Raw genomic sequence first — 12675 nt, forward strand, 5'->3', positions numbered from 1 at the left:
TAAGGAATGAAAAGCCTTGAGCAAACAGATTTGACTAAGACCACGAAGAAGGCTTCTTAGAGGAAAAAAACATCTGTCTAACCATCAGACACAAGTTTCTCAGTCATCTGTTCCCTGAAGTCTGACCAACTCTAGCTACTCCAAATAAAATCCACAGTCATGTAGGCTCCTGACTGGGGAAGAAATACTTGCATATACCTTTCACATTTGTTACTGCACAAACAAGAGAATGCAGCTCAGAGCCAGTTTGCATTTGCAATGTACTCGCTCTCTAACCATGGCTCGGCCTCAAGGCAGGGAAAAAGCACACAGCCAACTTGGGTAATTTCTGGTATGGGTAAGAAAAACAAAAGAGGATACAAAAAGAGGTGAAGTCACACATAAGATGCTTGATAAGATGTTGCAGAACAGCATGGGAGCTGGAGAAATCAGAAAAAATAAATGAAACAGAACACAGTCGAGATCAGCTATGACAAAGAATTAAAGCACTGCAGTATTGCTTACAACAAGCACCCAAGATACAAATAAGTGGGACTAACACCCTGCTGGAGGTAGAAAGCTTCCAAATTACTTCATGTGCTGTTTAACATGTAAGAAATCATAACTCTTTTTGAGAGAAATTCAAGATCATAAATTGCACTTCATTATACTGCTAGCTTACTCTAATAAATAAAACAGCATCGTGTCTTTGAGGTACAGAAGTGCTGTTCTTCTATTTTGTAAACAGGCAACCAAGCAACAATGTAGCTGACTTGAATAAAACTGAACAGGAAGCGAAGGCAAAACTGGAGAGACTGGAGTCCACCAAATAACAAGCAATACTGCTCAATAACTGGGTAAAACTTAAAGGAAAGAGCAAACAGACATCACATTAGTTGGCTGCTAAAATTGCTAAAAGGGTAGAAGGAATTATCCTTACCATTAATCCTCCCCAAAACCAAACCATTACCATTTCTAAGAAAGGACAGGGATCTGTTCAAATCAGCTTTTTCTGTTCTATTTCCTTTTGTACCTGGCTACTAGAAAGCAAAATGACACTCCAGTGACTTCACCCAATGTTCAAAGACAACAGTTTAAGAAAGCTTTATGTTTATTTATCATTATTTATGAATTAAAATACATGCCTGTTGACAGTCAAGTAATAAAAAATGAAGCATCTAAAGAGAATTGATTTTCTCAGTCTGAACATATATCACAAACAGAGTAACTCATAAAATACCTCTTGGCAGACTTTGGATGGAATACAAATAAAAACTAGTGTTACAAGGTTTATTAATGTTCACAGCCACTAACTGACTCACCCGTCAAATGCTTGGAGTTCACATTCTTTAAGTACTGACAGAGCATGTCCTTCATATTCAGTTACTGTGGAAAACAACATTACTCAATTTTCAGAAGATAGGATAAATTGTTTTGGTTTTTTTTTCCACTTCTAGCATAAGAAACACACGTTAATTCAGTTCAGAACATATTTTTGATCATTAAATACATTACAATTATGAGAAGGTAAGTTGTGCAATTACACTAGTTAAAGGGCAAGACTTCAAAATTCAGCTGGCGTCAGGCACGTGGCTATTCAACACATTTAAATTCAGAGAATTAGAGAAAATGTTTGTTGCATCAAAATGGAACTTGTAGCATTGGTACAGGTACATTTCTTCAGGAAAATGTAAGCATATCTTCAGTAAGACTGAATTATTTCCATATCAATCACCTTTAATTGCCTTTGTATGCAAATTGCTAAATGAAAAATATCAGGAGTTACACACAGAAATATGAAATCAAGCCAAATACCAGTGACAACAGAATATAACACACAGAGGAAGGTGGCACAAGCATGCACCAGAGTTCATAGCCTCTGGAGGAAATGAATCTGTCAGTCTACATTGATGTCTCTGTGTTTGCTGATACCCTACATTGTACCGTAAATGCCAGTGAAGACAGGATAAACTGGCATACTACAGATGGCACGAAGCATCATAACTACATTTAGCATTTTCTAGGCCAGCTTTGCCAGAAGAGACAGCCCAGCTGCACCCACCCATCAAAGATTTTTGCTGACTGACATGACACTTGCAGATGGATTTTTTGTGTAAGAATGTGCATCATTATATGCAAAATTACATTAATCTTTTATGCTTGTCTGTCCCTGGTGCCAGCATAGTTCGAAGCCTTTCTCCAGTGTTTCTAAATACTGTTAAAATTATTAGTCTTGGTGTCTAAAACAATCATCCTGTATCTGTACACGTTATAGCATACTATTTCTGCAGACTACTTAAATGCTGCATAAAAATGTTGAAAACACTCCTCTGTCTATACACAGTGTGCATGTATACAGTGAGTATAACTCATTCTTTAAAAACCAATAATAATAATAAATAATTTTTTAAAAGTGATAAAATCTCTACACTATGCACTAGAAACTGTCTATCAGCGTACAACTTTCAAGTTTAAAAACAAAAACAAATGGACACTTCGTTCTATTATTAAGTGACAGTGAAAAATAAGCCCTGGCAGAGTTGATTGTGTAGGAATTAAAAACACTGAACAGCAACACCAAGAGCCAACTACCAAAATATGAGATGGGATGAATAGTTCTGCCTTTTAGCACTTCATTATCCAAATTTGTTGTTACTACTTTGTGGATGTTGTTCTAAGTAAACTTATATTGTCTATGTACTGCAAATCATTTCAGAGACTCAAACTTAACATTTTCCTACAATAAATTTTAGATCTTGAATCAGTGTAAGTATAAAGACTAAAAGTAAAAACTATCTTCAGTATAAAAATTGTACAGAATCTTTCAATTCGTAGCACCCTAAGTGTGTACTTATTGCCCTCCGAGTTTTTTGTTTTGTTTTTTAAGATGCACCAATGAACACTACTTTCACTCAGCCCCCTTTTCCATTTGTTTTCTTCTTTCCTTTGTTTCTTTTTCCTTAATACTTAGTTGATAATTATTTAATTCTTTACCAGTATTTAAGACTCTAATGCAGTTTTCTCTTTTTGCCTGTAGGAGGAGCGTTAGGCAGCTAATAAGCACTTCAGCACTTGGTTATTGCCAAAATAGCTCTATTTTAAAGGATAAGCAATTTCACATTTATCTGGCTAACAACAGCAGTTTTTCAGAATTTAAATCAAAATAATCAAAATAAATTTTCAACTGTTTCTATTCAATTAGGAAAAATGCTTTTAAAATCAAAAAGAATGATATTCACAGCTTGTATTAAATTATGTGAATTAATCTATAAAACTTGATTCAAATTTGGCTTATTAGTTCAGCTTTAGGATTTCAGCCAAAAATGTAATTTCATACAAGTTAATGATAATGCTGCCTTTAGCAGAGTTTAACAAATGAGGTTACCTTCACAGTAAAAATAAACAATAACCAGTAGTATGGAAAAATTCCAAAGGGTAATTTTATTTCAATAATTGCTTAAAATGAAGTAATAGCTAATTTAACAATATGACATAGGCGCCTCTTATCACTATGGAGTTGTAACAGAAAATTCTCTTTCACAGTTCAATTGATTTTCTTTTAAAATGTGGCCTAAATAATTTAAAAATATGTAGATAAAGATTATAAAATCAGCAAGATGCATCACATACAAACACTTATCACATTATTGTATTATTATATTATTTTATTAGTATACCTAAATCAGATTTGTTCTGAGTGCTTTTTGACCTGTAACCTGAGCTGGCCATGATTTCACAAAACGTTTAGGCAACAACTGCAGGTTAAACAGCATCCTTCAGCTGGAACTCATCATTTTGCAAATTAATTACAACAAACACAAGAAAAAAAGACTTTCTGGGATTAGAACATCTTGCACAAGAGTTCACACCTCACATGGATATGAAATCCATAACTAAAGAACAGCAATATATTAGAGGGAGTTATAACGCTATGAATACAATATTATTTGCATTGGATAATACTAATACCATTTCCTTGTAAACTTGGATGTCTGAGAGGACCAAATCTGATGCAGCAAAAGTTTCGCTCGCTTCACAGAAAGCAGCAGAAGCAATGAGATCATTACAATTTTACTGCTTTAAGAAAATCTGTTCAGTTCCTTACAGGAAGCCAATGAAATAGAACAGCCAAAGGGCAAATTCAGTGAAAGACATAAGGACATAAAGCATAATCCTGGCACAATTTGGAGCTTTAAATCCAAACCTGATATTGGAGACCCACTGTCCAGTGTCAAGCAGAAGGCAGCATCAATATAACATTAAACTTTTACCTTTGTGTTCTCCAGACAGCCAGCTGTGCCTGGTGAAAACTGCCCTTGTCATGCCAGAACTTAATCACTTAGTCTTCCAGGTTATCCCTCAAACTCAGTCAGAACCCAGAGATAATGTGCTCTTCCCATTAGCCTCTCTTGTGTGATGTCCAACTAATAGATGTTCTCAGAAGAGAGGTAATATTTAAGGGCACGTTTATCAGAACACAGGAGGAAATATTATCAAATGTATACAAGACTGTCAGACATTAAATGGTTGTTTCCTTTTATTCAACATTTGGCCTAGAAGTACAAAACTGATATTATTGGTATTGATGACTATAGGAGAAAAACTGTTCAATGAAGAATAGAAATACTAAAACACTTTTGATGACAAAACAGATTGCATTGTATTAACTAAAATTCCAAATGCACTACTTGCAGGCAGAACCAGTAAGGATTCAAACTGTCCTGCAAGCTTAGGTAATAGCTTCACAAAAGTTTTAACTATGCTTCTGAGGCAGCTTACCTGTGACATCAGTTTTTATATCAGCAAGTTTAAAAAGCGGTGACACTTGTTCATAATAAATATGAGTGGCTTCTCTTCTGTGGCTGCTTGGATTAACAAATACTTTCAAGGATTTGGGCCTATTTTGAAACCCTAAAAAGAAAACACAAAACATTTATCATCACACACCATCCAGCTATTGCTACAGCTTAAATGAATTTTTAATACTAGAACAAATACAGTACTTCAACACAATAATTACAGAATTAAAAAGTCTCCATTTCTTCCAAATACGTGCTATTTGTCTCAAAATTACAGTACTGATTACTTTTTTATGTAAAGTTAATAACAGTGGAAATGCATCACAATTGTTGAAACATTGTAGAATGAGAAGGAAAAAAAGTATAAGTCATAGCTCAGTTAAACCTTGAGAAGGAAAAAAAGTATAAGTCATAGCTTAATTAAACCTGGATACAGAAGCAGAATGAGTGTGCAGAAGTTACAGGGTAGGGTAACAAAAAGAAGTATCAAAATATTTTCTTTTTGGAATTCCATGTGAAACAATGCCAGAAGGCATATGACAATAAGATCTAACAAAACTGGCAGCACAATTCAATACTGTTGCTTTCTGGGACTGCAAATCAAACAACGCATCTTGAAAAGCAAGAAGAGATGTCAAGCAATAGATAATCTGGTAATATCCATCCAGAAATCTAGGAATTATGTTTTTCTGGGTTTTTTGTTGTTGTTGTTGTTGCTGTTTTAAGTTACAATTAGGTTTTCAAATTAACTCTGGACAGAAAATGCTGAAAAACACTACTTTGCAAACAACACTCAATCCTGCACATTGAGCCAACGAAATGTCTTTGAGAAGTAACTTTATTACCTGCAATATGCTTTTTTGCTGAATAGTAAATAATTCATATTCAATACATAATAAAAAAAATAGTAACGCCATTTTTTCAAGTCTTTTCTATGATCCCAAAAGCTGCCCTGATTCAGTTGATTTGTTGCTAGAAGCAAGTGGTGGCATCCAGTATGCTGTTTTTTGGTCATTATTTGAAATACACGAGTTGAACAATTTTGTGTTCAATTAATTCACTTGTAAATTCTCAATTTCCATTTAGCATCAGGTTAAATTATCACTTTCTCAGCCAAATAAAAGCCAGAAGATCTGATAAGCATGCTGCTTTCAACATTCAGGAAGAACATCAGCAGTAGTCCTCAATGCCAAAAGGAACCAAAAGTGAAAAAAAACAAATTTTCCTGCCACATATAGAGTATTACTTTATTTTTTACAGTCATATGAACCTTAAAATCACTGGCTGGGATTTCCTGAAGCTGTTTCCCTTTTATTATACTGAATAGGAATGATTCCTCTGAGAAATTATAGATAAATACTGTTTTAGAATCAAAGGGAAAGTATTACTATAAGACTATAAAATTCCTATTCTTTGACTCATTTAAACACATCAAGGAAAGCAGAGATGAAAATGAACACTTTTACTAACCACAAGCCAGATAATCTTAGAAGATTTCTTGAAGATACTGAAGGATATCTACTGGGGCAGTGTAGTACTGATGCATCCTTAATGCCTGAATACCTGGGATGTCTTCAGTCAGAGGTCTTAGCACATTCACAAAGAAGCACGTTCTTGGGAGGCATGTCATGTCATGTGTATGAAATAAAACAGCCCTTAAGTAGAGACAGATTCCCCCTTCGTGCCAACTTACATAGTATATTAAACACTTTCAACTCTAAGCATTTGTTGACACTACTCACTGGTGTTTAACTTGAAGTCGCTGGCCTGCTTTATTTCTTTCTATCCAAGAAATACAAAAATCCACAATAAAGAAAATGGTAAAGCAGGAAATTCTCAAGCTTACTAGTCACAGGAACTTCCTTCTCTTTTTCTCTCTCTATTAGCAAAAAGACACACTGATGATTTAGAAGCAAGGCAACAAACTTTATTCTCCTCTAAACAGTATGCTGATGAGCTTGCTGTTATACACCACAATTGATAGTTTAGAAAAATCCTATGAAGAAAAAAAATTTTTTTTTAAATGCCTGCTTATGGGTTCTTAGACAAATCACTTTGAGAATATGGAACAGTATCTAAATTTACTGTATCAGCAAAAGAGTAGAGAAAAGGGTCACGAGTAAATAAGGTGTATTCCGAAGGCTCTTGATAGTAGACCAATTCTGTGCTCATTCCTTTTTCATTTCACAAATGACATTTGAGAAGAGAGATGGTACAGTATCCTAAATGAATGGCTGATCAGGACAAAAATTATTAGCTATCATTCCCAGTGTGTAACGGACGTGTTATAAATCAAGCAACTGGGCTCAATAAAAGAAAATCCAGTAACAGTCAAAGATGAAATTTTCACACAATTATAGAGTGAAACTTCTTTAAAAAAGGAGTTTTAAATAATTATCATCTTTTAATTTTCTTTAAACAACATTGTGAATGAATTGATCTTACTTACTACCGCCTGCAACTGCTTTCAGTCTGTCAGCCTTTTGGTGCTGTCCTAACTGGTGTTCTGTTATTGTTTTCTGTAGCTGCTCCATTTGAAATGAACCAGCAGCCTAAAGCAGGAAGGCCAACTGTTCCTCCAGTACTAACAAATGTGCTAATATGCACTAGTTTAAACTTGATCTATCAAGTGAATCAGTGAACCATGAAGGGTGGTAGGTCAATCAGGGTGTTCTGAAAACAAAGGCTCGGAGGGCAGCAGAGACGCTATGCTCAGACATACATCTGTGCTGCTTTCCATTCCTAGTTTTATGGAAATGGGTTTATGTTACAAAAGTTAAGGGTCTGGAATCATGTCGTTATTACATGCATTTATAAATACTTTATACACCAGTAAGAATATTATACATGAGGAAAATTAATAATATGAAACAGATTTGTTAATGTAACTATGGAGACACCACTGTTAATATTAACTAAGCAAAGTTAATGTTTAACATTAATGGTTTAATTAAAACTTCATGCATGAAGTTTCAGCCCTGTATATCAAATCCCAGTGTGAGAGAGATGCTACAAAATAGTACATAAAAATAAAATGCACCTTATGCATTTTTTGCTACTTCAACGCTTATTTTTAACAGTATTTATTGTCTTATATTCATTTACAGAGCTTTTAAGCAAAACTTTTTCAAATTAACTGCTAGTGAGAATAAGTCTCATCACATTTGAAAAAAATTCAAAAAAGGAAAATGAGTAAGCATTGCTAATTATCCATTTTCTTCCATTTCCAGTGCCATCTTAACCCTTTAAGTAGCTCTGAGCATTTGCATGTGGAGAGGATTCAAAATTAATCAGTGAATCCCACTTACACAGCATGCCTGCAGCCCACACTCATAAGCCCAATACAGGAAGATGTAAAGAGGAAATCTCTGCGAGTCAGCATACAACAGGTCTGACATAAGACCAGCTCCACATTAGGAATGGTCTATGCAGCCATTTGGGACTTTCCAGGAGCCTAAGCTCCATAGGTGTGTGCTTTGATTTGGCAGCAGTCATTTCACATCAATTTAACAAATATGCAAATACAGATCATAGGTTTTTTTTGAATGCTATATCATTGAGCAAGCTCTTAATGTCCCGCAGGAGAAACAGCACTGGTACGTATAAAATCAGCATTCATTTAAAAGTGAGAAGATGGTAGCACGTGCTTGTTACTGTTGCACACGTACATGGAAAGCTATAACAGACACTGAACCTGCACTGAAAACAACTACAGAGTATGCATGCTCACCTATGGGATGACAGGTTTCATGAAAGATCAGACACTAGACAGACTTTAAATGGAAGTTCTCAGAAGGGAAGTTGAAAGCAGACAAGATTTCTCATAATAAAGAGCACAAGAGAAGTAAACATACAAGAAACATTCACATCAAACACGTAGTAAAAAGGAAATTGTGTACACTGTATTTTAAAAAAGACAAAATAAATAAACAAAAAAGATTTCACTAGAACAGACCTCCACATAAAAACTAATCCCTGATATACTTGCAACTGCTGTTGATTAATAAATGAACAACACTTAAAAATCCAAAAAGAGTAACTTAAACAAGTAGAAATGTATGTCGTTTCAGTTGCTGGAGACATACCCTTCAGTAATATTTAACCATGTGACAAATGCATATTTACTGACAGCTATATTCAAGCATACAGACACAACATTGACAAATCACCTCCTTTAATTTGCTCTGGCCTCAAAGCAGTAAAAATCATCCAAGAATGTAAGTCAATAGTTAATGAAAACTTTCTTCCAATATGAAACGTAACAACAACAACAACAACAAAAAGTTATTTTGGAAGGGTATAATTTTATTTTTTTTTTCCTGCAGTCTATAAGTAAACAAAAAAGAGCCATTTTGAGTTCATTAGTGAAGATGTTTTAAGATGTCCTCAGCACTCTTACAAAAACAAGCTATGGAAAAAAATAGGAAAACTTATCACCATTTCTAGCAGAGATATATTAATGTACCTTTTGCAATTTTAATTAGCAAACAATCAGCAGAACTTTACCACACTTTATACTTTTAGTCCAAAACTGTATCCCACTGGAGCCTTCCAGCCAATGTTTGGTGCATTTTAAATAAAAAGATTTTTTTTCCTGAATTATATTATTAGTATACCACCATTGTTTGAATAACTGATAATGTCTCTGCCACTTAGTATAGAAATGATGCTGTCAATTTGCTGATTTTCTGCATAGAAATACAGTTTAAATACTTACTCAGTCTTTAATAACCAACACTATATAAAACTACTTCTACTATAACTACAGAATTTGCAACAATAAACACTTTAGTAAATGTTGTGGGGGTTGCGTTTGGTTATTTCCCCCCACACACGAGTCCTGATTACTCCTGAAGCAAAAAAAGAAAGGAGAAAAAGTACTGATTAAACATCAAACAAAATCTGCACGAGGTTTAACTTCTGGAGAAAGACCGAAGCTGAAGGAAGAACCAGAGACAGCAACATCGCACAGAACGCTTTTTTCACGTTCAGGTGGCTTCCAGTTACAAAGCTACAAAACAGAGGCTGCACCTCGAAGTCAAGGCAACCTGAGCAAGAGATACTGCTGCTTTTTTTTTTTTCTGTGAACATATGGTATCACTGCTCCTGATGGATGGAGGGTAATCTGGGAACAAAACAGACATTTGCTTCTTATGCAAATGTCTTGCTTTTATGGGTAGCTGGAGATCTGCAAGAATCCTGGCACTTCCGCAGAGTTCAATATTTAGTGATAAGGCCTTTCAAAAGGAGCAAAGGAAAGTATGTTTTAAAACACAATTTTGTTTGGAAAATCCAAAGCATGTTGTAAGCAAACAGTATGCACACTTAAAGCACATTATTTTACTTTCTCTGATATCTGTTTTTGACAAAGTAACTTTAATAGAAGTACACTATAATTCAGCATTGGCAGTGCCACAACAAACATTACAGAGATGTAAGATTTTAATGCTCTAATCTGCCTCAGCATTAACAATTCAGCTAGAGTTTTAACAGTCTATTATAAGATAGGTTGTTTTTCTTCCATAATCAAGAAATTCATTTGCTGTGGTCAGTAAGCAGAAACATTTTGAAGATAAATTAAGTTTGGTTTGTGTTTTTTCTGTTTTATTTTAATTACAAGTGCACTATACTACGTGTCTTTCCAAAACTGAAGGTCTTAAATTACAGTGAAAGGGTTTGGCTTGTTTTTTGCTTTGTGTTGTTTCCACCACACACATATCCCCTAAACAGTGAATATTTCTTTAACTTGAATCAGTTTCCATGAAAAATACGACTATTAGGGGTTAATAAAGCATCCCAAAAATTATTATTAGCTCAGGCAAAATCGGAAAGATAGTTCTAAAATAAAGAATTGCCTCTTATCACTAGCCAATGTCAATACACTTTGTACCAAATTATACAACAAGAGTCCTACAGAGCCTTAAGAGCACTTCCACTAGTGAATTTATGAAGGAGAAAAGCCTGTCCCGTTAACCTATAAGAATCTGCAGATCTCAAGTGGAAGCTCTTAAACAAGCTCTGGGCAGCCTCTGAAGAGTCCAGAATACAATCAGCTACTCGTTTGCAGTGCTTGAATACTTCTAAGTAATAGCATCAGATGCAAAAGCAGCATCTTTTTCTACAGATGCATTAGTCATCATCACTTTCTTAATCTGGGCACTTCACTACGTAGAATGTCAGTAGTAAACATTTTCCAACAACTTTCATATGTTTGTGTTTTAATTTCCACAGACAAAACGGTTTCTCTAAGCTTCATTAAACCCTATGCTTTACTGATAGAAACAAGTGTGAAGTAATATTAACTCAGATTAAGTGCTTACCATTCAAAATTTCCTTTAGACATCTAAACCATGAATGACAATGGTCTTCACTGAAGTTATTCAAGTGGATAGCACAGTCTGTTAGTTTATTTTCTTCTTTATGCAAGCATTTAAAGACAGTGATACCCAACAAAGTACCACCTTTCTTCTGTCCAGCAAAACGGCGACGTTTCACTTTTACTGAAAATACATCCTTCATTTCAATAATCTCCTCTTTCACCTGTAAAGCTGTACTGGAATCACCTGAAGAGAAGAAAAAAAAATGTTATGAGTTGAATAAGAGTAAATATCTTAAAAAAGCATATAACAGCAATAACAACAACAAAAACTGTTACGGCTTCATCACTAGATCCAACTGTTCACAGAATCATGGAATCATCTGAGTCAGAAAAGACCCTTGTAGGTCATCAGGTCATCTACATCTATACCTAGATCAGGATGCTCAGAGCACTGTACAGTCTGACCTGAATGTTTCCAGAGATGGAGCATTCACCACCTCTCTGAGCAACCTGTTCCAGTTCCTCATCACCCACAGCGTAAAACACTTTTATTCTTATATTCAATTTCCCCTCTTTCAGTATGAAACCATTTTCTCTTGCCCTATCACAACAGACCCCGATAAAGAGTCCATTCCCTTTCTTTCTTGTAGCCCCCCTTTAGACACTGAAAGGCAACTTTTAGGTCTCCCCAGAACTTTGTCTTCTCCAGGCTACTACATCTGCTGGTCTTATTTTGGTCTTGTATTTTGCCAACTCTCTATTACTTAGGTTAGATATTCTGCTACACGAATAGCAAAAAAAAAGCTATTTGCTTACAAATATTTGTATTATAGCTTTTTGCTATACAAATAGCAAAAAGAGTCTTTTGATATTAAAAGCACTAACTAAAATTCTAGACTCTAAAAAAAAAAACAAAAAAAAAAAAACAAAAAAAAACAGTTATAATCTCCCCCCTCCCTGCCTTTGCTACTGTTGTTACAATCACAGGGCTAATTCTTCATTCTCTTCTCCTGAATCAGAACTCTCAGAGATCAAAAATGCTCTATGACACAAGCTGACTATATAAACACAGCTGATTAATTATATATGCTTTTTTCCCAATAATACAACTGCTATTCTTGGGGTTTAAACCAGAGCAAGATCAGAAAACAGTTGAGCAAAACCAGAAAAATAAACCAAAAGCACATCACCCAACTTGTCTTTCATTTTCAAGTTATGAATATGATTCAGAAGATAAGTGGAAGAAAGTCTCGAAAACTCCTCCAACAGTTCAAGGCTCTCAGCCCCAAGCAGAACTTCTTCAGGCTGGAACATAAAACGAGAATTCTGGGGCTGTCATACACAAAGGTCTTTGGCTGCTGACGCTGCCATGCAATTACAATAGTTGCAAATGCCTTTTTGAGTTCTACTAAACAAGCTACTGTGGTACAAACTTTTCCTGCTCCCTTAAGCTACAAAACATTTGAATCTTCAGAATCAACCTAATTCAAGTACACAGTTTGAAAGAAAAAAAGAAAAAAAAAAAGACATAATTCCTGTAGGAGATGGATATTCTGGGCAGGAAAAGAAAAGATCCTC

At 34.9% G+C, this 12675-nt stretch overlaps 1 protein-coding gene across 3 annotated transcripts in view; it reads right to left on the reverse strand.

The window, feature by feature from the left end:
* Positions 1-12675, reverse strand: part of CERKL (CERK like autophagy regulator) — a 50230-nt gene that overhangs the window by 16583 nt on the left and 20972 nt on the right. For all 3 annotated transcript variants that reach the window (XM_090144116.1, XM_031601350.2, XM_090144117.1), the window contains exons 2-4: positions 11099-11341; positions 4759-4890; positions 1302-1365 (exon numbers count right to left, since the gene is read on the reverse strand). In XM_090144116.1, coding sequence (XP_090000242.1) covers positions 1302-1365; positions 4759-4890; positions 11099-11341 — 439 coding nt within the window. The remainder of the gene's footprint in view (positions 1-1301; positions 1366-4758; positions 4891-11098; positions 11342-12675) is intronic.

Source organism: Phasianus colchicus, chromosome 7 (assembly GCF_987193195.1).
Source record: "Phasianus colchicus chromosome 7, bPhaCol1.hap1.1, whole genome shotgun sequence".
NCBI lineage: Eukaryota > Metazoa > Chordata > Aves > Galliformes > Phasianidae > Phasianus > Phasianus colchicus.